This window comes from Gopherus evgoodei, chromosome 20, assembly GCF_007399415.2.
Source record: "Gopherus evgoodei ecotype Sinaloan lineage chromosome 20, rGopEvg1_v1.p, whole genome shotgun sequence".
Lineage (NCBI taxonomy): Eukaryota > Metazoa > Chordata > Testudines > Testudinidae > Gopherus > Gopherus evgoodei.
In genome coordinates this window covers 142,247-167,830 of record NC_044341.1, presented here as the reverse complement: position 1 = coordinate 167,830, position 25,584 = coordinate 142,247, and the positions used below count along the sequence as shown (strand labels likewise).

At 42.2% G+C, this 25,584-nt stretch overlaps 1 protein-coding gene across 3 annotated transcripts; it reads right to left on the bottom strand.

Moving 5' to 3' along the window:
- Nucleotides 1-1,532: 1,532 nt before the first annotated feature.
- RRAGC (Ras related GTP binding C) lies at nucleotides 1,533-24,332 on the bottom strand. 3 transcript variants are annotated; one of them, XM_030539189.1, is made up of 8 exons: nucleotides 23,981-24,332; nucleotides 13,978-14,181; nucleotides 11,721-11,920; nucleotides 10,660-10,774; nucleotides 7,923-8,065; nucleotides 6,006-6,044; nucleotides 4,275-4,423; nucleotides 1,533-2,829 (listed from the first exon to the last, which is right to left on the bottom strand). In XM_030539189.1, exons 1-8 carry the CDS (start codon nucleotides 24,242-24,244, stop codon nucleotides 2,681-2,683), a joined length of 1,263 nt encoding a protein of 420 aa, XP_030395049.1. In that variant the 5' UTR covers nucleotides 24,245-24,332; the 3' UTR covers nucleotides 1,533-2,680. The 3 variants fall into 3 exon arrangements, with proteins under 3 accessions (XP_030395049.1, XP_030395051.1, XP_030395050.1); XM_030539191.1 differs by lacking the exon at nucleotides 23,981-24,332 and adding an exon at nucleotides 14,881-14,982; XM_030539190.1 differs by lacking the exon at nucleotides 6,006-6,044.
- Between the last annotated feature and the right edge of the window lie 1,252 nt (nucleotides 24,333-25,584).

The window sequence follows — 25,584 nt, the reverse complement described above, 5'->3', positions numbered from 1 at the left end:
ATTTTCCTCCTTCACATTGGGGAAGATATTGTTAATGCAGGCAGAAAGTCAGACTACTCGCATTATAACTAAAGATACCGCAGTTCTAGAAGGAACCAGGGCAGCCACTTGCTCAGAAGCAATCCTATTAAGCCTGTAGAGTTGCTGGACTTGTAGAGTGAGGCTGGGCTTAAGGAAAATACATTCTTGAATTATCTGACAGCAGCAAGAGAACTTTTGGAGCATCTGAGATTAGCACAGGCATGTGCTTTTTGTATATTTTAGCAGGAAATGGGTGATTTTATTTTCTTTGATACATTTATTATGCTAAACTACATTTCACCATCTTGGATAATTAAATACCTGAGTATGTTCAAGAGCTCAATTACAATTCTTACAGCTTAAGGAAAGGGGGACAGGACTAGAGAGCAACAGAATTCTATGTGCAATTTTAGATGTTTTAGTCTTATCAGCTCTCAGTAAGAGTAAACAAACTGATTTAAGCAACACCTCCATGCTGACAAACATGTTTTAGAAAGGCTGTCATTTTTTTTCTTCATTAGTTATTAACTCAGAAGTTCACTTTATTTTAATAAAGCACCCTTTCTTCTCTATTAGGTCCAGTTAATTTTGACAGTTAACTTTTTGAATGGAAGCAGTGTTTACTCTCAAAGGAGGGTGCTAGTAATAAGTTCGTTGTCATCTCACTTTATTTGTGCAGTAAGGTGGAGAGATCAAAAACATCTCTCTGCTTCCACTGTTGAGAGACCAGCAAACACCCTGGAATGATATCTGCTACCATGCTCCATTGCTGGTTAAGTGGGCTGCAAAGTCTGACCATATGCACACACCACAGTAATACTGATGATGGATTATGCTGTAGTGCTCTGCTGCCCGTCAAACCACTTACACATTATTCTTTGGAGTTAACTGCACTCCCTCCCCCCGCAACTGCAATTCTATTGTCAACATGCACCCAATATGATTTTGGCTGTATGTTTAGGCTCCTTAGTTTCTAATCTAATCGACTCCCACCGTCCCTGATTTGAACGGGCTTTGAAACAGATCTCTTTATAAAAATGCACGCTGGGTGCAACATCCCTGAAGTCATGAGACAAGGTAAACGTCATATGCCAGATAAACACTCACTGGAGTAAATGCATTTACTTATACACATTTTTAACAGTTCAGGGAAAAGGGGTTCTCTGCCCTTGACAATTTGCAGAAATCATTGAAGTCACATTTAAGTATATAGAACTTTGTGTGTGTGTGTATATATACACACACATATACATACACACACACACACACACACACACTTTACAGTGGGCACTTGTATGTTTAAAAGTCACTGGACCAGTAGAGTACACAAAGCATTGGGTATTAGGGAGAATGAACTGAAGGGAACAGAGAGAGGACTTACCACTCATTACATGACAAATAAAGTTACACACTATGGAAGTCTGAAGTTATCAATAAATTAGATTAACAATTCACATATGCTGGTTTTCATACTATGGAAACTGTTGAAAAGATCAAGGAGACACTCAGTATTTAAGTAGGTCTGATGCAAAAACAGTATCATAAGCTGTTTATTCTGGAGGGGTATCAATACAGGAAATGCTCAAACTGCCACTCTCATGGTCATTTGTGTCAATGCCATTGGAAATCAATTTTCCATTCCTACATAGATTGTGCTTATTGCCCCATCCTCTAAATTAGAAACGGGATGAACTGTAGAAAATCCAGACTCCTGACATCAAAAAGTGAAGGATTTAAGGCCCCCCCCCCCCGAAAGTAGCTTTGACAAGTATAAAAATGTTATTTTAAGTGTCAGATATTAGGCGAGACATTTAATCACTCTCATCACTGGGGTTGAGTAATCAATTCAAGGTTGAGAATGTTTTAATTTAAGCCTCTTCAGATAAAAGCACAGTTATAGGTGATGTTTCTTGCATTTATATTCTTTTCAAATATGGTGAGAAATAGTGAAAAAAAATGCTATCTGAAGCTAGGAAGGTAACTTGTCTAGAACAAAGCTACAGCTTAATCTTAACTGGACTGGAACATATGAGAGCAGGCAAACCTTGGCCTTACCTCCATTTACCAAGATAAGCAATTTTCTGGGATATTCCGAAGAGCAATGTAAGTACTTCAAAAGGAATTTTATGGAATGTTTGGGTTTTTACTAAAGTTATAGGCCACAGACCTTTACAAAGCAAGAAGCATGAATTTAAGATGTTTCTACATAGTATCCACACCACCAACTTCTTTGAAAGGCAAAAAGGTTCAACTTCAAGAAAACTGGATATTTTACAGAAAACTAAAAATGAAGATGAGCAAACCACAGCAGTAACCCACATTACACTCAAGCATTTGTAAGCGCCACCAAAAGGGACATTTCTCCCATTTATATTATATCTGCGCTCTTAAAATAGGACTTTGAACAGGAAACGCCACCATGATCAGGCTAAAGCTGGTTTTCAGTTGACAATTCTAACTCCACCGAACTTCAGATGTTTTACAGTAGTTTCAGTAGTTCAACATCAGTTAACAGGCTGCTCTTCCAAAGTTAGTGTTGCTCTTCTCTTGTGGAACACAACACACCCCAGACTAAGACAGTACTCTTATCCTGTTCTACAAAGTTAAACTTTGGAGTGAAGAGCTAGTAAAGTTGGTCCAACCAGTTTTTAATCTTCACCTAGACTGCATTTCTAGGTGTGCCATTGTGAGTCACTGCTTTCAAGTGTGGGGTGGTTGCTTGATTGCAGGTTCTATGGGAGACAACACCTACTTCAAAGACTTCATGAATAGCTTTGCGAAAACAATGGAAGTTGTAGTCTATCAAACCTGGGGGAGAGAAGAGGTAAAAAAAGTTCTTCAATTCAGTATCTCAAATACCCAATGAAACTTAAGTTAGCATAAAGTACTTGTTTAATTTAAGAGATTTCTGAGCAGTGAAAGACTTTGTATAAATCAAAGGAGTCAGAGGTAAGTTACCGTGCAGAATATTTAATGAATAGTGCCAATATTTATTTACGCTGTTTCACTTTTTAGTATGTGAAGGCATCTGTTAGGAAAGTACAATAAAAATATGCCAAAACAGTAGATCATGACGGAGTTGAGAATCTACCTAAAAATCCTTCAAGGACCTGTTTAAAGCCACCGTCACCTGTAAAGCTGTCTTCCTCACCTATGTTAGATCTGTTTGGTCACTATTTCAGCATTGCTATTTGCAAAAAAAAAGCGTTAGCAGTGATTTTTAGCAATTACTAGTAAAAAGATCTTATATGTCAGAGTTTACAAGCAGCCACAGAGATTGAATAAAATGATGAACAGTGTAGGAAAAGGAATCATGTAAAATTAAATATGGCCAGAAACAATAGTAAAGTAGAACCTCAGTTACAAACAGACCAGTCAACCACACACTTCATTTGGAGTCGGAACTATGCAGTCAGGCTTCAGCAGAGGCCAAAAAAATTAACGGAATGTTTAAAAAAAGATTTGACAAGGTAAGGAAACTGTTTCTGTGCTTGTTTCATTTAAATTTAGAAGTTAAAAAGCAACATTTTTCTTCTGCATAGTAAAGTTTCAAAGCTATATTAAGTCAATGTTCAGTTGTAAATGTCTGAAAGAACCACTATAATGTTTTGCTCAGAATACCAAAGATTTCAGAGTTACGAACATTCATTCCTGAGGTGTTCGTAACTGAGGTTCTACGGTACACTACAAAAGCGGTATCAGGGATGGAATTGAACTCCTATTCAGTAAATGATGTTGTGAAAACTGTTTAAATCTACGTTCAGATCAAAAGGCTCAAATTGGAGTAAGAACAAAGAACCACTAACCTTCGTAATTATTTTCTAGCATAAATACTCTTACACTATTATAAATGAATATAAACAGTAGCTCCTACTGATGTTTTTCCTCCGTGTGTTGCTTCAACTGATGTAGTTGTTACAGAGGCAAAATTACTCAGCCAAAAGTTAGGCTATCCTGCCCTTATATTAGTGGGAGCAGAGATCAGAATTAAAACTAATTTATTTCCACATACTGCAGAGAGAATGAGATGTCTTCACACTCATCTCTTTTGGAAGAAAAAAGTTAACTCAAAACGGAAGGCACAAAGATATCCAAGGTTTATCTTATCTGAAGGACACTAATAATGGTCAAGTTGCAAATCATTTTTAATTAGACCTTCAGTTGCTTCATAAATCAACATAAAAGATCTTAAGTGACAAAATGCTTTTTCCTTTAAAAAAAAAAAAAAGCTTTCAGTCAGTCAAAGTGCTTACCTTTGCGCTCAAAGCTTTCTTCTCTAAGAATGCAGACAAGTGCCAGAAACTTTGTCACTTCCTTTAAATATAGGACAGTTGTATTATTGAGTTTGATAATCGCCATAGACTCTTTATCATAAGCACTTCCACTGCCATCTTCCTTTAAACTACAATAATGAAACAATGGACTATTCAATATACACTGACAATTTAGATAGCTTTTCAGAAAAAGAACACTCTGTGAATGCCCTACCCCACATGGCTTTATATGAGAACGAAACATGAAAAAGAGTAGTAACTCAGCAGAAAATACATTAAGCAAACCCTGATACACTTATCTCAAACCAGATGATGTGGGCACAACATTTCCTTAATGTCAAATTAGCAACATTAAAATGATACCTCCAATCAATATCCAGTTAAGAGAGTAGGTTTGAAGCTAAGCATTTCATTTTACCTTTGTATTAGGGAGATAAGGTGGTCACGTCTTCATAGTTAAGGTTGCTATTCAGATCCATCAGCTACCTGTAACTTTGGCTAAAACTAGTTTGGTATCAAAATTGCTAGTTTCACTTAGTCAAAGAAAATTGGTCAAAATGCAAGTTCAAACATGAAAATATTGAATTTTGTCTCACTGGCTCCTCAATCAAAGGCTGCTTATTACTACCCTTTAAACATATCATTAGTTAAATCTTATACACAGGCTACAGTTGAAGAAGTTGTGTTGTAATTAAATAATAATTGGCATATAAGTGTGTGGTGACTACAGAGAAAAGTACAGCAAGGAAAGATTAAGTTTTAAGACCTTGTGAGGACATGCAGAATTATTTCACTCTCTCACCCTGATAATTAAACCAGATGGGCCTCAGAACCAACACAAGAGAAAGGGCTAAATATGTCCCTGCCTCTAGCTTTCTTGTCTCAGAGCCAAGAAGTCTCAGAGAAGTCCTATGAAGAAACTGCTTTAGAGGAAATTTAGGCAAGAATATATGGAGAATTGTTCATAAGTACAGCCCTGCCTCACAACTGCTTCTTGCATTTAAGCCACAGAATAAATGCATCTCTCATGAAGGGCTGAAGAAAGGAGTTTGGACATGACTACTGGAAGTGTGGTATGGGAGACAGCATAGGACCCCACTTGGTCTGTTAGAATTCCCACCCACCCCCACAGCTTATACAACATAGGATCCTTCTACAGTCAAAAGAGCTTCTTTTAGCTCAAGTAGTAGAGGCCTGTGCTCTGAAATGAAATACCAGGGTTTTTACCCTGTATTTACAGAGGATTAAGGTTGGTTAATTTGTAGGAATGAATTCACTGCAGAATAGCACTCAAATGTGTTTTCTTGTATGAAAAAAAGACTGTGTAGGGTTACAGGTAATTAAAGGTTACACTCATGGAACTACTCATTAGCAGCCATCACTACAGAGCTGCAACTATAATTCCATGATAAGTTCAAGTTTAACATCCTCTAATTTATCCCTGGAAAAAAGTATTTTCAGGCATAAAATTGCATATTTGTAACACACTGTATACAGTTAAATCTTATAAAGTCTAGAGTACAGGCCAACTTAAACAACCAGTGGCTTTGCCATCACAACCTACTAATTTGGTATAGCAAAGCACACTTTAAAAGTCTTCCGAATATCAGGCCACTGAGCACATCAACTTCACTAGAAACTGCCGGGTGTTGGATGCTCAGAACTCCTGAAAACCAGACCACTTATTTGGGAGTCTAAATATAGACTTACAAAATTAATGTCTGATCCTTGTTTATGGAACTCTTGAGCCTATATTATGGAAAAAGAGACAGTTAAGGGAAGGAAAATGAAGATATTCAAGTATTTAGTTACCTTAAAATGGCAATGTAATTAGTTAAAGGAGCTGAAATGAAGAAGGTGTAATGTGTTGATACATTAGAATTATCATGAAACCTGGATGTCAATTTAAAGGCAAGTGATTAAGAAAGCTGCAGTTAAGTTTTAGCTGTGTACACTTTTACCCCTTAGTGTTTAGCAACAAGCAGGTATGTACTCCAGAATATACTTCGTTTACTCTTCTCTGTTGAAAGTATTTAGAGCAGTGGTGTCCTCCACCTAGCCCACTCGCTGTATCTATATGTGGCCTTGCATGACAAATTCGGGTTCTATAATATCTCACTTTTAATTTAAAAGCAGGGAAGTCTCTTGACCCCCACAGTTGCAAAGAAACCCCTGTGTCAAATTGGGGAAGTTAACTCATGCAACACTGTCTTCCTGGTTGTATAATAACTAGGAAAGTGAACACCCCTGCCCGACAGTTAGTCTTGTGTATTAACTCAAGTCTACTGAAAACATAAAAAGCCAGAACTAACTATTTAACGGCTTCACTGTTCAGTGGGTGGAATGGGTAGAGAGTAGGAATCTGGAGTTGTGGCATGGAAGGAAATCCAAAGGGGAAAAAAAATAAAGAGCGAAACAAACAGGATAGAGGATATAGAAGAAAAAAAGAGGGGCAGAAGCAGTGGTTCTATCTGTGAGCCCGTTTTCCCATAATGGATGCTGAATGTAATAAGCTACTGAAAGAAATACTGTATTCTATTTGTTCTACATAAAACTTCACATTGACACCAGAGGAAGATCCATCAAGGATTGACAATGTTATTTATACCTCACCACTTGGGTCATAATTAAGAATGGAATTCAGCCTTCTCCATGAGTTTTACACCCGAGTGAGAGGGTATTTCCAAGCAGATATTGATACAGACTAAAAAGACATCATATCCATAGTTGCATTAGGGAAGCAGGGAGGGATAGCTCAGTGGTTTGAGCATTGGCCTGCAAAACCCAGGGTTGTGAGTTCAATCCTTGAGGGAGCCATTTAGGGAACTGGGGCTAAAAAAGCCTCTCTGGGAATTTGTCCTGCTTTGAGCAGGGGGTTGGACTAGATGATCTCCTGAGGTCCCTTCCAACTCTGATATTCTATGATTAGGGCCATATTCTGGTTGTGAGTCAAGAGAAGCTGAAGCACATACTGCAGCAGTATATGTTCCACCTCTGGAGGAAAGAATGAATCTTATTGGTCTAGCAACCACTCTGAGGCAGTGAGACATCCATTAGATACCACCTAGATGGTGAGTTTAGACTAGGCTGCAGAGGAAACAGTGTTCAGTCTGCCTTCATTAGAAAGATGTTAACCAAGGCGGAGCCTGGCTTGCTCAAAAAGTAACTTCCCCCAGTCAGAACCTTTTGAATCAGTGTAGTTTCATTGCATTGTTAATTAGTGCTCATTAGGAAAGTGCATAAGAACAGGGGTGGATGGTATTGAATTTTGTAGGTCTTTGTACAGCACTCATCACCAAGCATTACAGATATTAATGGATTTACACTCAACATCACTGAAGCAAAAATGTATTATTCACATTTTAAAGGTAGAGGCTGGGGCTGAGAGAAGTTAAGGTCAGAGAGGTCTGTGGCAGACTGAAAAGTCTCTGATCTGCACAACCCAGTCCTGCTGCTGAACCAGAATACCATATTTCCTCTCTAAATGGACCAGAGAAGCAGCTCTATAGTCCACTTCACCCTGTAGCTAAGGGGGCTGACATGTTTACATGAAGCTTGCAGTTCTCATCTACCATTTTATAGAGCTTATCTTAAACCAACTCTCTAAAAGGATTTGTCGTCACTTACCCATATATACAAGACACATCAATCACTACATCGATCATGTCACAGCACAGCTCATATGATTGCATGTCCACAGGGGAACTGTCTGTCGCAATGTAGATTTTGCTGACTACATCAAAGAGAAAGGCTTTTTCAATGCCTGAATTCTTCAAAGAGAAAGAATTGGAGATGCATACTGAGTCATCAGAACATCTAAATGTTAAGAAGTCTTGTGTAAAATTCATAGTTTCACATTTAAGAGCATGAAAAACAAAATTTCAATTACTCAGAAGGACCAAAATGAGATTAAGATTTGAACAGTTTCCATAGTCTCCAGAGATTGTGTACAGGGCACTGCATCAGCCTGGAAACCTGTTAGCTAGCTGCATTTTGCTAACTGAATCATCAATGTTGCAGTTTAGCTGATAGAAAATATAATGATGAATGATTTGCCTTAGAAGTTACCAAAAAAATTTAGAAGGCAACATTTTAAAACCACCAGTACTTATCAGTTCATGAGTTTTTATGGTTAATAAAGACTAAATTTCACTACAATTTCCCCAAGGCCCTAACTGACAATTACTTCTCTACCTTCTAAAGAATTTTTCCTCTTCAATGAGATGCTGCACATGTGCAAATGCCAATAAACTAGCCCTATCCACGACTTGAATTCAGTAATGAAAGGTGAAGGACAAATATTACTATGAACAAATTATATGCAGCAGTGTTGTGGCGTGTCAGTCCCAGGGTATTGGAGAGACAAGGTGAGAGAGGTAAGCTCTTTTTGGACCAACTTCTGTTGATGAACGAGACAAGCTTTTGAGCTACACAGAGCTCTTCTTCAAGTGAAGAAGAAATTTAGGCAATGGCAAATACTTTCTATAGACTGAAGTCTACTCCTACACAGTTGACTTTCTCTGTAGGTAGCAATCACACCGTAAGTAGCCCAAATGATGTAGGGAATGGACATTCTGATGGGAAAGAGAGGGCAATTAAAATCAGCTACCATATTTGTGATTGCATGAAGAGTATCAGATATTACAGAAGTTAACAACATCAGAGAACGCTGAAGCTATCATATGTCCCTAACAGTCACTTCTTCGAGAATATTCTGACTGGATGACCTAGGGTGCATGTACGCATACTGAAAGTCCACCAAATGCCTACCACAGGCAGTAAACAGGTTCAAATAAGTGCAATATAGATTTCAGACTATTTATGAACCAAAATAAGCGTTTATTGTAGCCTTTCTTCAGGTAGTTTGTATGCCACATCTTCCCAATTTGGGCACGTATCCAGGACATCTCTCTGAAGATTATTCACTGGCCACTTCCTTAAGTTTATACTCAGGGCTTGTCTACATCAGAAAGTTGCAGCGCTGGTGAGGGAGTTACAGCGCTGCAACTTAGGAGGTGTACCCATCTGCAGGGCACCACCAGCGCTGCAACTCCCTGTTTGCAGCGCTGGCCGTACTCCCGTTTTGTCTCGGGTGTAGAGGATCCAGCGCTGGTAATCAAGTGTAGACACTTACCAGCGCTTTTCTTGACCTCCGTGGAATAAGCAGGTATCCCAGCATACCTGAGGAAGCCTCTGGTAATCAAGCTGGTCTCCTTCCCCGGCTTGCTCTCGCGTTCCCCGAACCCCGAGCAAGCAGGTCTCCTTCCCTGAGGTTTGCTGGGTGGTTCCAGGAACGTGAGAGCAAACCGCGGCGAAGCTGGTCTCCTTTCCCGGTTTGCTCTCTCGTTCCCCGAACCCCCGAGCAAGCAGGTCTCCTTCCCTGAGGTTTGCTGGGTGGTTCCGGGAACGCGAGAGCAAACCGCGGCGAAGCTGGTCTCCTTTCCCGGTTTGCTCTCTCGTTCCCCGAACCCCCATTGAAGCCGCCCAACAGCGCTGCAGTGTGGCCACATCTAACACCACTTGCAGCGCTGGTTGCTGTAAGTGTGGCCACTCTGCAGCGCTGGCCCTATACAGCTGTACTAATACAGCTGTAACAACCAGCGCTGCAAAATTTTAGATGTAGACATGGCCTCAGTGTTCTATTCTTCAAAAGTGTTAACACAGCTCCCTTCCAACCTACACCTCCATTCTTATCCCTTCATCTGGCTAGATTCCTACAGAGCCATATCAACATGATATCCAAGTACTTCCTTGTCTCCTGCTATACAGGATAAGTGAGCACATACACACACTCTTCACTCATTTCCTTATCATATGGGCTTTTTTCAAGTTGCACCTATGATAACAACAATCTCTTAATGTTTGCCATACACACAGTCCTCCTCATCCAAACCCTTATGTCATCTTTCCACTCTACTATTCTGCTTCCTCTCAGAGGTTATTTTCAGGAAATTAAAAAGAAATGTCAGTGTAATCAACAGAAACAGCAACACTATCTCTAGCAAGTAATGCCCCCCATGAGCAGTTTTCCCTTCCTGACACTGTGCAATTATCTGTAATTGACTAAAACCAGGTCTATGCTATAAACTTTCACCAGCACAGTTATGTCAGTGAGGAGTATAATGCGATGCGATTTGTGATTAACATAGCTGTGCCAGTAAAAACCCTTAGTGTAGATGCAGTTATACCATCAGTGTGCTTTTGCTGGCACAGCTTATTTCACTGGTAAGGGTGCAAGAGGAGCCTGGAATATGCTAAATCCACAAAAAGCACAATTTTGCCAGTATAAACTATTTTAAAATATATGCTGTAGTGTACTTTTAAACTAAGTTTAGTAACTAAAAAGTAATAACATTGCACTTACTGATATAAAGATATTTAGTAGGTTTTCCAAAGTTGGCAGTTGTGGAATGAGTTTTTGTACCACCTTACTGAAGGCTTCAAATATTGAATGATCATAGATACTGGTCAAATAAAAGCTGTGGGTTTAAAAACAAAAAATATCCAATCATAAAGTGTAAATCGGTGCTGCAATAAATTGTCAAAGTTGAAAATCCTAACATTTGAACTCAATTGTTTTATCCAACACCACTCATTTCTGTAGAAGCAGAGAAGGCATTTACAGAGTTATTGGAGTACGCATGCGATGATCTCCCACGAAAGCAGAGCAGAGAGAGAGACAGAGACAGACAGAGGTTTGGGCATGGTTTTCACAGTACCTTTTGCTAGCAGTACCACAATCTCTAGCAGAGAGCTATTAAAAATGTGTTAAAAGGCCCAGGCCACTCCCTTTCAGAGATTTAAATTTTATAAAAACTTCCTGTTTTCTGCCACCTCCACTTAGGTCATGTCTACAGTGAGATGGTGTTAGAACCAGTGACAATTTTTTTTTTTAGTATTTCCTCAGAGTAGAGATGGGGAAAGAAAGAAAAATAGACATTGACCCCAATGTACTCTCAGACAGAACAATTTAAACAATTAAATATCAATAAGCAAATGACAGCCCAACCACCATGACTAGTTAGCAGGAACCATGAGTAAAGAAGAAAGAAAAAGTGAGTTACACAGACACGAAAAAAATGCTTTAATACTTGATGGAGCCAAAACTTGCAATGTGCAATACAACCAAAATTTAAATTAGCATGGAATTGGCAAACAGAATAAAGCTAGGATCATGTATCACAAATTATATTTTCTTTTTTGACAACTCATTTAATTTTAATTAATGCTTAGTTCTATATCAATGAATGTTCTATGGTGTATTTTGGTAAGACTGAAGTAGTCTTTGTAATCTTAGTATCAAAGTGTGGACAAGACCTCATTAGAGTCCCTCGTATTAAATCTGATGAGAAATGAAAGAAAAAAAAAGTCAGTTTCATTTACACAGTTGTGAGATTGATAGAAATTTTGACATGTAAAACTCACCTAAGATGAAGTTTTTCAAGCCCAGCATCTGCAAGATCATCATTGGCTCTCTGATGAATATCCCTTTGAGTTTCTATTTTATGGTCATCTGACAGACCATCAACTTTATGAATAAAAACCTCAAAGTTCATTTCTGGATTGACTTTGTAGGCTTTAGAAACTGTAATGTGGAGTCTTGTTAAAGCTTCCATGTAGTCATCCTGTATATCAGTGTAGACAGGGGTTAATGTCACAGATGTTAGCCAATTAACTGATCTTCCTTTGCTATCCCCCTTCTATTCCACTCTTTGCATACGTACAAACAAACATTTTATTTCCACCTTTGAATAGAAGCATGGAAGAAACAAGCAGGTTTGGAAAAACAGAAATCCAGGTAGTAAATTCTAAATCCTGTCACCTTTAAAGAGGATTAGATCTCATTCACAACATAAATGCACTCAAAACAAAAAAAAACAAAACAAAAAAAAAAAAAAAAACGACAACAGGGATATAAACTCTACTCCTGGGGGAATTCTGCACCACTGTGCATTAGCACAATTTATGTCCCCCACAGATCTCTTTGCTTCCCCATAGAAAAATGACTTTTGATGGACAAACAAAGGGAAGCCACAAGAGAGGTTATGTGACCCTTCACAGTAGTATGTTTTGGGGGTCCAGGGCAGCCACCAGAGAGATAAATCATTGTGGAGCAGGGGGCGGGACTGGGAAAGACCCAGCTGGTGGTGCTCACGCTGTGCCAAGCTCAGCTGCTAGTCCCAGCTAGATTGGGGAGGATGGGACTTCCTCTTCCCCTGCACAGCATCCAGGGCCATGTCAGACTTACCTCCAGATTTCTCCCCCAGCTGCAGGAAGCTCTGCAAATCCCACCCCCTGCCCCGAACTTCCTGCAACCATTGCTCCTCAGATGCAGGGGGAAGGAATCACTGTAGAGGGAGCTGCTCCCCCATCCACCCAATCCCTGTGCATCCCCTTCATACCCAGACCCTTCCACCAAGCCTCATGCCCACACACCCAGAGCCCTCCCAATGAGCCCCACTCTCCCTGCACCTGGACCAACCCAACGAGCCACCTGCACCTGGATCTCCACCCCATTGAGCCCTATTTCCCCAGCATTTGCCCCCCCCCATACCCACACACTCTGCTGAGCCTGAGCCACCTTTACCCAGACCCCCCTGCAATCTCTCATTACTGTTGCACCCAGATCCCGCCCCTGCACTTGGGGATCCCCCACTAAGCCACCCACACCCAGATTGCCCCACACAGAACCCCTCTCAACCCACACCTGTATCCCCCCCTCACACTAAGCCCCTCCACACTTGGATTCTGCCTTGCTGAGCATGCCTGCCTACACCTGGCAAGGAAGGGCAAGGTCCTGGGGTGCTTCTGGTGCAGGACCAGTCCTTGTGCTTTGTCAGGGTTGGGTGCAGCCTCTCTGCTGAGTCCATGTCCCAGGGGGCAGCTGCACTGTGATCTCCCATCTGTGAAGCTAGTGGCCTGTGCTCCAGTGCAGCTAGTGGCCTGTGCTCCCCAATGCCATGCCGGAGCCTCCACATTTATTTGACAAATAAAATTTGCAGAACTTTGCAGAATTTTAAAATATTGCGCACAGAATTTTTAGGCACAGAACACCCCCAGGAGTAACATGCTCAAGGGTGTCAGCCAAACACTAAAAACTAAGACAGAGGATACTGGACTATACTGACTCTCTGGTTTGGTCTAGTCCAAGGTTCAGCAACCTTTCAGAAGTGGTGTGCCGAGCCTTCATTTATTCACTCCAATTTAAGGTTTCGCATACCAGCAATACATTTTAATGTTTTTAGAAGGTATCTTTCTATAAGTCTAATATATATAACTAAATTACTGTATGTAAAGTAAATAAAGTTTTTAAATGTTTAAGATGCTTCATTTAAAATTAAATTAAAATGCAGAGCCCCCTGGATCGGTGTCCAGGATCCGGGCAGGGTGAGTGCCACTGAAAATCAGCTCGCATGCCGCCTTCGGCACGCATGCCATAGGTTGCCTATCCCTGATCTAGTACAACAATTCCTATATCCATTAAAGCAACTAAGCTATGAAAGTAAGGGGCCAGTATCAAAAGTAAGCTCAGGTTTACAGAAAAAGAACACAAAAAAAAAAAGTGATTGGTTCTAGCCAGTGTTAGATTTTAATTTGTAAGAAAGGTATTTAAACAGTCACCAGTCCTGTCCACATCAAATAGCAAGAAAACACTCCACTGTTATTAGCTATTTATATCTACCTGTGCATCAATTACATATATCAGTGCCCCTGTGCCTCTGAAAATCATCTCATAATCAAATGTTGGGTCAAAAAAGTCCATTTGTCCAGGAAAATCCCATATCTGGAAATTCACGAAGGAACTGTTGGATATGTCATCTTTGTAAATCTTGTTGGTACTCTCCAAAAACAGGGTCTCATTGGGAGACATTTTATGAAACACCACCTGTTCAAGGGAAAGTGAAGACTGATTGTCAAATCTTCAAAAGCCAAAAATCAGGTTAAGAATGCTGCCTCTCTCTCAGAATGAGCAGAAAAAGTAATGACCAGAGGATAAAGCCACGCAGTCAGTATGCAACTTGCCAGTGACATACAAGTCTCAGAATGGAAGAAAAGCTTTAAAAACACATAGCAAATATTGTTTATTTTATCTGATGAAGGAAATTAACCTAAAGTTAAGTTGCACTAACTAGTTTTTCAATTATGTGGCTTTTACAAGACTGAATTATCCTATCCCCCACTCAGCAGAAGACAAGTTGCTTCTATTCCCACTGTATTACTGTAATACAGTGCCCCGAGGTCATCCGTGTACTGCCACTGTAACTGGGACGCTATAACCATCTTGTGGTTGTGGCCATGTAATATTACAAGTCTTTGGTTCTGGAAGTGTTCCCACTTTTCATTTCAGCGAGATAATTAAAACTTGGGCACCTTAACTAAGGCCTTGACTACACTGGAAAGTTGCAGCGCTGGTAGTGGCTTTATAGCACTGCAACTTACTCCCCGTCCACACTGGCAAGACACTTACAGCGCTGTATCTCCCTGGCTACAGCACTGGTTGTACTCCACATGGACGAGAGGAATAAAGAACTGGTGCTGCAGTGCCAGTGTAAACAGTGATTAATCTTACTACGCTGTCACTGACCTCCAGAATTTTCCCATAATGCTTTTAACTAAAGAACTCTCTGTTTTGTTATGATGCTTCTCTTTGTTTTGCTGTGAACTCTGGGTTCTTGGAGATGCTCATCTAAAAAACAAACACAGCAATTGTTTGCTCAAGCAGAGGCAAGCAGGGAATGTCCACAGCAAGCGTTTGCTTGAGGGGGGAGTCCCTCGGAGCAGCTGCTTATCTGGTCTGAAGGCTATTTGCATTTAAGAGTGAAAGAGAGGGGTGGGGGAAGTGGCCAGATTTGCAAGGCAGGGGGCTGACAGTCAGCTCCAAAAATCCACACTCTCCCGCCCCCCCCCCCACGCTCCCTGTCACACTCCACCCCACCCCGTCTTTTGAAAAGCACGTTGCAGCCACTTGAACACTAGGATAGCTGCCCATAATGCACCACTCCCCACGCTGCTGCAAGTGTGCAGCGCTGGTAGCTGTTAGTGTGGCCACACTGCACCACTTTCCCTACACAGCTGTACGAAGACAGCTTTAACTCCCAGTACTGTACAGCTGCTAGTGTAGTCAAACCCTAAGGTGTTACTTCCACTCAAGTATGAACTTTACAAAATCAGAAACAACTTGTTCTAAAGCTGCGATAAAAATTAATATTTTCTTAACAGATTCCCCAGTTTTAGAGACGCCTTCCCCAAAGGGAAAAAAAAATCACAAGAGCTGTAGTTAGTCTAACTGAAATAAGGTTAGGACAATAAACACCATAACAAATCATTTGCCTTGCTTACTGACAGATTTGAGAACTGCTGGCCCCATTCCCCTCAAGAATAAGTCTAGAACAAACATCTGAAAGAGAAGGGGGCAATTTTCAAGTTGCAGTTAGTGAACAACATAGTGGCAGCACTAGTAGTAATTATTTATATCTCCAAAGACCCCCAACTGAGATTGGAGCCCAATATAATCAGTGCTGTATGAATTGAAAAGAAAAACATTCCCTGCCCCAAGATAGCCTACTGTTAAAGACAGCAGCTCTAGTAGCACAAATTATACAACATAACTGCATGTTCAACCCCAAGTCATTTATAACCGAACAATTAAGTGGCTTAATAGTTAAGTATAGGAAAAAGAATATGATTTACATAGCACCTTTTGCAAGAATCAAGATTTTTTGAACGAGTTCACTCACCTTCAAAAATGAGTCATCTCTGAGGCAGAATACAGCAATCACTGTAACAGAACCAATACCACAACACAATAGCTTCAGGACAAGTTAAGAACAGCATGTTTAATTGCTACACAGCGAAATATAGGTGCGTACAAGTAATTACTCAAGTTAAGATTTAAGATCATTAGGATTAAAGCCTGCTCTTACAAAAACAGCCAGGAGAGCCTTAAATACTAAGAGCAGACAGGGCCAAACTTCAACCTTGAAAGGTAGGCCTTTTATCAGCATGATCCCCACGCAGTGCTGACCCAGAGACCTGGTCCTGGAATGGAGCAGACATCTAAAAAAAGCTGCTGCCACAGAAGTACCATCATATAGTAGAACAGGGAACTTTCAGTCAGAAGACCTGAATTTTATTCCTACTAGTGACTTGACATGTGACACTAGACAAGCCACCTAAACTCCAGCTCATTTTACCCAATACTGGTAAAATAGTAGTATCCAAATATTCGAAGTATGGCAAGAATTTTGAAAAAATTTACACGATCACAAAAAAAGTGGAAAGTTACATAACTCTATCACAAGATCTCTCGCAAAAACAGATATTTGTGAGATTTCAGCTTGAGAGATTTCAAGACAGAATATGAAAACGGGCCCTTTTCAGTTTTAGATACAGTCCAGAACTAGAAAATTTAAAGTTACAATTCCAAGATAGGAACTCAGGGATGTGACATAATTTGCAAAAAGCAAGGCCTGGTCTACACTACAGAGTTAGGTCAATGTAAGGCACTTGACATCAACCTAACTTTACTCTATACTACAACATTACTTCTGACGGTATAAGTTGCCTGTGACACCAACTTAATAATTCCATCTTCATGACAGGAGTAGTGCTTAGGCTGAGGTAGTTATGGCAAATGAGTGTTTGTAGACGCTGCATTGCTTACATTGCCTGTTGGCTGTCACCCTCACCCTGCGCTGTCAGTCCTCCACATTACCCCACTTAAATCAGTGCAAACACTGCTTGTAAGGATGCACAACACTGGTAGAAGGAAAGTAGTATGGACATTGAAACTTTTTTTTTTTTTAAAAAAGCAGGAGTAGCAGCCGCATTAGTCTGTATCTGCAAAAAAACAAACAAACAGGAGTACTTGTGGCACTTTAGAGACTAAAATTTATTTGAGCATAAGCTTTCGTGGGCTACAGCCCATTTCATCAGATGCACAGAATGGAACATATAGTAAGGAGATTATATATACACACATAAAAGAGAACATGAAAAGCGGGCATTGCCCTACTAACTCTAAGAGGCTAATCAAGAGAAAAAAAAACTTTTGTAGTGATAATCAAGATAGCCCATTTCGGACAGTTTGACAAGATGTGAGGATACTTAACATGGGGAAACAGATTCAATGTGTGTAATGGCTCAGCCATTCCCAGTCTCTATTCAAGCCTAAATTAATGATATCTAGTTTACATATTAATTCAAGTTCAGCAGTTTCTCATTGGAGTCTGTTTTTGAAGCTTGTCTGTTACTGAGTGACCAGAGAGGTTAAAGTGTTCTCCTACTGGTTTTTGAATATTATGATTCCTGATGTCAGATGTGTGTCCATTTATTCTTTTGCACAGAGACTGTCTGGTTTGGCCAATGTACATGGCAGAGGGGCATTGCTGGCACATGATGGCATATCACATTGGTAGATGTCCAGGTGAACGAGCCCCTGATGGCATGGCTGATGTGATTAGGTCCTATGATGATGTCACTTGAATAGATGTGGACATAGCTGGCATCAGGCTTTGCTGCAAGGATAGGTTCCTGGGTTAGTGTTTTTGTTCTGTGGTGTGTGGTTGCTGGTAAGTATTTGCTTCAGGTTGGGAGGCTGTCTGTAAGCAAGCACAGGTCTGTCTCCCAAGATTCGTGAGAGTGAGGCCACGTCTACACTACAGCATAAAATCGAAATTAAAACCGGTTTTATAAAACTGGTTTTATAAAATCAATTTTACGCGTCCACACTAGGGCACATTAATTGGGTGGTGTGCATCCATGGTCCTAGGCTACCATCGATTTCCGGAGCAGTGCACTCTGGGTAGCTCAGTAAAAGAATGAGACCAATAACTTAGATTTCCGTCCACACTAACCCTAAATCGATATAGTAATATCGATTTTAGGGTTACTCCTCTCGTTGGGGAGTACAGAAATCGATTTTAAGAGCCCTTAAAATTGATTTAAAGTGCCTTGTAGTGTGGATGGGTACAGCGTTAAATCGATTTAACGCTGTAGTGTGGACCAGGCCTGAGGGATCATATTTCAGGATAGGTTGTAGATCTCTGATGATGCACTGGAGAGGTTTTAGTTGGGGGCTGAAGGTGACCGATAGTGGTGTTCTATTATTTTCTTCGTTGGGCCTGTCCTGTGACTTCTGGGTACTCTTCTGGCTCTGTCAACCTGTTTTTTCCATTTCAGCATGTGGGTATTGTAGTTTTAAGAATGCATGATAGAGATCCTGTAGATGCTTGTCTCTGTCTGAGGGATTGGAGCAAATGCAGTTGTACCTTAGAGCTTGGCTGTAGACAATGGATCGTGTGGTGTGTCCTGGATGGAAGCTGGAGGCCTATAGGTAAGCATAGCAGTCAGTAGGTTTCTGATATCGGGTGGTATTTATGTGACCAACGCTTATTAGCACAGTGGTGTCCAGGACTGCTCGTGTGGATTGGTCTAGGCTGAGGTTGATGGTGGGATGGAAATTGTTGAAATCACAGTGGAATTCCTCAAGGGCTTCTTTTCCATGGGTCCAGATGATGAAGATGTCATCAAGCACAAGCAGAGCGGAGGCATTAGGGGGCGAGAGCTGAGAAAGCGTTGTTCTAAGTCCGTCATAAAAATGTTGGCATACTGTGGGGTATATATTGTCCCCAAATGTGAAATAGTTGTGGGTGAGGACAAAGTCAAAGTTCAACCATCGGGTTTGCAGTGACATTATTGGAGATACTGTTCCTGATAGCTTGTAGTCCATCTGTCTGAGGAATGTTGGTGTAGAGGGCTTCTACATCCATAGTGGCCAGGACGGTGTTTTCAGGAAGATCACTAATGGATTGTAGTTTCTTCAGGAAGTCAGTGGTGTCTCAAAGATAGCTGGGAGTGCTGATAGCGTAGGGCCTGAGGAGAGAGTCCACATAGCCAGACAATCCTGCAGTTAGGGTGCCAATGCCTGAGATGATGGGGAGTCCAAGATTTCCAGATCTTGGGTAGCAAATAGAATACCCCAGGTCGGGGTTCTAGGCATGTGTTTGTACAGATCTGTTCCTGTGCTTTTTCAGGGAGTTTCTTGAGCAGATGATGTAGTTTCTTTTGGTACTCCTCAGTGGGATCAGAGGATAATAGCCAGTAGAATGTGGTGTTAGAGAACAGCCTAGCAGCCTCTTGTTTATATTTCAACTTATTCATGATGATGACAGCACCTCCTATGTCAGCCTTTTTGATTATGATGTCAGAGGTGTTCCTGAGACTGTTGATGGCATTGTATTCAGCACAGCTGAGGTTATGGGGCAAATGACATTCCTTTTGCTTCTGAAAAAGTGGAATCTATTAGAAGTCCAGTCTGTTGTTTTGACTTTCAGAAGTCCAAGCAGAATCCATTTTTTTTGTAATGCTGGCAAGGAGGATTCTGTGGGTTAGTATGTTGTTCCGAGGTGGGTTAGAAATATTCTTTGAGTCAGAGACGTCGAAAGCAGGATTCTAGGTCACTGCAGAACTGTATCATGTTCACGGGTCTGGAGGGACAAAAAGAGAGGCCCCGAGATAGGACAGACTCTTCTGTCAGGCTAACAGTATAGCTGGAAAGATTAACAACACAGTAATTACTGCAGTGGCTATATATCAACCTAACTAAGGTCGACTTAATTCTGTAGGCGAGACAAGCCCCAAGATTACTCAGGTTAATCAAGCCTGGAGAAACCTGACAAGCTTCAGAGGGACCTGACAACAGCGACCTAGCAACAGGAAAGCAGTTTAAATTCAATGTTAACAAATGCAAAGCAATGGATATTGGAAGGAATAATTTGAATTATTTACACACCTTACTGAGCTACAAGTTAACTCAGAAAAAAAAAAAGCCAGACCTGGGTATCATTGTGGGCAGTTCAATGAAGATTTGATAGATACGCATCAGTCAAAATGCAGCAAACAGATGGGCAACAAGAATGACAGACAACTAAAACTTAAGACAACTTTCATAGGAAGAGACGGGGACTGTTTAGAATTGAGATGAATCAGAGGACACAACAATGATAAACAATGTCAGAGAAAGCAAGCTATCAGGCACTGCTGTTCAGTTTACAAACAATAAGCAAAAGGGGGATAATTAAATTGATCTAAATAAATTTCACACAGTTCACAATTTACTTACATCACTCACAACCACAAGATACTGATAAGTCCAAGTACTTAGTAGGGTTCACAAACAGACTGAATGGTTATACAGATAACAAGAATATCCAGTTATAACAGCAAAACTTAAAGAGCTTGGAAAAGAATATCTAAACCCTTCAGGACATCATCTAAGTATTGGAGGTTAGGACAAAGCTTTTCCTGTGGATAGATTATTCCATAACTGCCTACTAAAAGGTTTCTCCTCCAAAAGCATTACATATCAGCCACTGCTAGACACAGGGACTGGACTGTGCTGACAACACAGGTATGGCAATTCCTATCAAGAAGACTATCATTGGGCCACAGCCAACAGGAGGTGCAGCACTAGCTATATATTAGGACTAGATAGCCAATTAATCAGGGAATACCACTAGCTATAAGCAATGCTCCCAAGAATATGGCTGTCCACAATTTCATGGAGTCCAGAACTGGCTTTTGTCTATTGATTCTTATTGTGCTTCTCAGCAGCCATCCACAACCTTTTCTTCTAGTTTCTTGGGTCCCCTTGTACCACACCATAGAGTTTGAAAAATCCGCTTGCCCACATCAAGTAGGAATCTTTTCCAAGCAACAGTCATCAGCTTGTCTACAATCTGTGGAAGACCCCTGCTGGCAATGCTACCCCACACCAACAGAGGGCTCTGCATATGGGATAGGATTCACAGGGACTCACACAACACTCCATAAGGCAGTGGTTATCAAAAATTCTGGGGACCCAGCTGAAGAAAATTGTTGATGCTCGCGACCCAGTGGAGCTGGGGATGAGGGGTTTGGGAGGGGGCTTTGGGCTAAGGTAGGGAGTTGGGGTGCAGGAAGGGATCAGGGCTCTGGGGTGGGGGTGCAGGCTCTGGGGTGGGACCAGGGATGAGAGGCTTGGGGTGCAGGAAGGGGTTTCAGGTTTGGGGAGCTCAGGGCTGAGGCTGGGGGTTGGAGCACAGACTTACCTCTGGTGGCTCCTGATCAGAGGAGCAGCCAGGGTGCAGAGGCAGGCTTCCCGCCTGTCCTGGCACCACAGCCCATGCTGCACCCCGGAGGCAGCCAGCAGAAGGTCCAGTTCCTCGACAGAGGCACGTGCAAGCTGCTCTGCACAGCTCTCGCCTGCAGGTGTCCCGGTCAGCGGTGCTGACAAGAGTGACCCAGTGCCTTACGTGCTGCCACCCAGTACTGGATCGCAACCTGAACTTTGAAAAACACTGCCAGAAGGCTTATTAGATCCTTCCATATACAGCACTCAGCTGGATGGGGTAGTACTGGGGGATTCCCAGTTCAAGAGTCCTCTGCTAGGGTGGCAGGTAGAGACCTTCACTGGACTGCAAGCACTTCAGCTCCATGTTTCCTGTTTATTGAGCAGGCTAGGAGCTGCAAGCGGAAGACTGTATGGGGGACAAATGACCTCCTCCCATTCCAGCAGAAAGCAGCACTGTGTGAGGCCCAGCATGAATATGATTGCCAGACAAACATGTAGAAGTCATGAGTCAAGCCCCTCCACCCCCCCAAATCATGAGATTAGTTTAATCATGAAATTAAAAAAATCTTCCAAGTGTATTATTTTAAATCTGCCTTCTGGACTTCTTATCTTTAGGGTTCACTTTTTCCAGTATTTCTCCACAACCACGAGCCAGAAACTTTTGTTAAAAACCTTCAAGTCCAGGGCTTTAAACGTTTACATATCTGGTGATGGCAGCATTATTTTGGAGCTCCAAGCTGAGTCTGTGTCTGACTGAGAATATCATCGGCGATCCCTCAATTCAGGGATGATTTGTACCAGATTTACATATGGGTCCTGAGATGACTCAGGAGTCTGATCCTGGAACCACAGATCCACCCACAGTAGGTGCAGACATTTCCTGGTGGGTCAGCTGCCTGCTGGGAGAAAGTTCTCTCTTTTTCCTTCCTGCTCTCCTTCAGCTCTGAGGGGACAGCACTTCTCCCCAAAGCGGGCTACTGCCTGATAGAGAATGTAATGCCATTGAGATCAGAAGCTGGGAAGAGCAAGCCACCAACTGATGTCCATATCAGTTTTCTTGAGATGCATTGTCAGTGTGTCTTTGTAGCATTTCCTCTGACCACCATGGGATCTCAGACCATGGGCAAGCTGAAAGTAGAGGACTTGTTTTGGGAAGTGAGGGCCTGGCATCCACACACAATGTCAAGCCTAGCAGAGTTGGTGCATGAGGTTATACTGTCACCCAAGCACTCAAGATGGAGGAGAAAGGGAATAAACCTAAGAGAGTAGGCAGAAAGAAGGGTGGCCCAGCAGACCATTGAATTTCATGCTATTGGGAAGGTTTGTCCCTTTGGCTGACAGATATTGAGAACAGTTATCAAGGCTTGACCAGAAAAAATCAGATTATTGTTCAGATTGCTACTGCCATAGCAATGCTCTACATTACAATACTCTGACACCTCTTTACACCAGGGGGGGGAGGAGGGGGAGGGAGGAGGGGTCACAGAAAAGGGCTTAGCAAGGAAAGCTATGTGTAGACTCTGAAGACCTGCAGGCAAGAATTGAGGATCACTGTAACACCGCTGCATTTTTCTAAAATTAGATTTCTATTTTGAAGCTCATCACAATGACCTTGACAGGCAGAATGCCCTAGCAGCCCTATGAAGCCTAACAGCAAGTCTAACACATTGTTGTCATTCGTTGATGTATTCACCACCCAAAAGTGTCCATCTTTCTCTTTGCCTCAAAGAAGCAAATCATCCAGAAGATCTAATTATGCTTTTGCCCCATAGATAAATAAAATCTGAGTAGCTCTCAAAAATGTTAAAAAGAACTAGAGGCTTGTCTGAACTGGCAATTTTAGTCACAACAATGCAGATTCATCACCCTGATGTGGCTTACCCTATTTTCAAATCAACATGTAGATAAAAATCTCAGAAACATCTGCCGGTTTCATTTCCTGAGACACACCTTGGTTTTGGGGAGAAAACACCTATGCATGGGGAATAAAAAAGGCTGTAGCCCAAACTCAAAGTGAAGCATACATCTCTGCAGACAGAATATGCATTTTTGGGAAATAAGAACCTTCTTATTCAACTTCTTTATATGCTGCTGCTTGAAAAAGAAGAAGTTGCTTACTAACATGTACAAAGCAGAGAGAGAAGTTCTCGTTAGAAACAAGCCACGTAAAGGAATCAAGACAGTGCAGGTGGCACTTACCCCCAGCGAGAGGGACAAGCAACCAGTGCCACCCTCCCGCCCGCTGGGCTGCCAGCCTGCTAAGGAGTTAGTTAAAAGGGAACGGACCCCTGCGAAGATAGATAAACCGAAGGACCAAGCAAGCTCAGGGGCCATTTCAATGCACAAGAGCAAGTACACCAGAAGCGCCTATATAACCAGCGTCAAGGCCTGAACTGCTACTCATAGAAGGGTTCTCAAGATTCGGGTGCCTAATTTATGGTGCGCGAGATAAAGGGAGGAGGCGAGAATCGAAGTGAAGGTACAAATACAGCAGCTACATCTTAGCCCCCGCACCCCCTGGAGCCCACTACCCACGAAGAACCCCTGTATGCTCCCCCCCGCCCCGCCTCACCTTCTGGATAGACGATTTCCCGCTGCGCCGCAATCCCATGAGTAGAATACGGGGCTTGGAATCCGCACCGCCTGGGCCGCCCCCAGCCACACCCGGGACGCCACTGCTTCCACCAGGGCCGGAGCCCCCGTCCAGTTCCGCCTCCTCCTCTTCTCCGTAGCCGAAGTCCTTGGGGAACGAATCCGACGCGCCAAAACTGCCCCCGATTAAAGCTGGCTCCTCAGTCCCCCCCGCCGGGCCCGGCCCCCCAAACTGCAGCGCCATCCCCACAGGCCGCCCGCTCCAGCACTACAGACCCCACCAACCCTCGTTCTCACTCCGCCTAGGACGGGATGGAAGGAACCCCCGCGTCCTGCCGCGTTCATGCAACCTAACGTGCCTCCGCGCCGATTGGCCTAACCTGACAATCGTGAGTTTTGATTGGCTGGGGCCAGCAGGGTAGGCTGATTCGGATCAGGTGATAAGTCACCTGATTATACCGCTTCACGTGACAGAGGGAGGTCGGGAGGGGCCATGTAGCTGAGAGTCCATTCCCCAGGGGGACACGCCCCACGGAGATGGACCACACCTTGCAAGGGAGGAGGCGGTGCCTGGATGGGGCCAGATGAATGCACCAAAAACCCGGCAGGGCAGGGGAGCCTAAGAGCAGAGATCGAGACTCGCTTCCGGCTGCTAGGTAAGGATGGGAGGGTTGTAATAACTGCCAATTTGGGGGCTACAGTGGTACAAGGCACAACACTCCTCCCAACAATCCAGTCTAAGGCGACCTGCTACCTGAACACCTCTGCTCCCTTCCCCAACCTACCTTATGAACACAGTGAAGAAAATCACCCTATTAATGTAGAAGTAGCTTAACTTTATGTCTGCGAATTAGGGTTGCCAACCCTCTAAGATTGTCCTGGAGTCTCCATGATTTAAAGATTAATGTTTAATTAAAGAATCCTGTGGCACCTTATAGACTAACAGATGCATGTCATCTGAGGAAGTGGGTATTCACCCACGAAAGCTCATGCTCCAAAACGTCTGTTAGTCTATAAGGTGCCACAGGATTCTTTGCTGCTTTTACAGATCCAGACTAACACGGCTACCCTCTGATACTTGATGTTTAATTAAAGATTGTCACATGATTAAATCTCCAGGAATTTATCCAAAGTTGGCAACCTTACAGAGAATACCAACAACATCTCAGCTGATTTACCAAATGAACTCCCAACCTAAATCATTTGTCAACCAAATAAAAGTGATAACATGTGTGGTAAACGGATGACAATCCCAGCCTATAATATGGTGTAGCTAGGCATGGAGACTGCCAGCATTTATCACCTTAACTTCATCCCTCACATCTTGTCCCTTCAGGTATAGTTCATTAAACATGTATTTATAGATTGTCATTGGTGGGTTTTTTGCTGTGCAACGTAATCAATCCTCACATTTGTAAATAGCAAGGAATAGAACTCACCTTTCAGCTAATATGAAAAGCAGTATTTAATCTTATACAATTTAACTCATTTTTAATACTGCTACTGAAATATCCAGTGTACTTCAGGCACTTTGTGCTAAATGAAGCTTAATGTTAGCCTGTTCTGAAAGGTGTAACATTCAAA

What these genes read in the sequence shown, in the direction of transcription:
- RRAGC (XM_030539189.1), bottom strand. Translation starts at nt 24,244, where the DNA reads ATGGCGCTGCAGTTTGGGGGGCCGGGCCCGGCGGGGGGGACTGAGGAG. An exon ending in CTTGAAAAACTTCATCTTAG is followed by an intron (nt 10,775 to 11,720) that starts GTGAGTTTTACA and finishes TTAAACCCACAG; the next exon opens with CTTTTATTTGACCAGTATCT. An exon ending in AGAAAGCTTTGAGCGCAAAG is followed by an intron (nt 2,830 to 4,274) that starts GTAAGCACTTTG and finishes TCTCTCCCCCAG; the next exon opens with GTTTGATAGACTACAACTTC.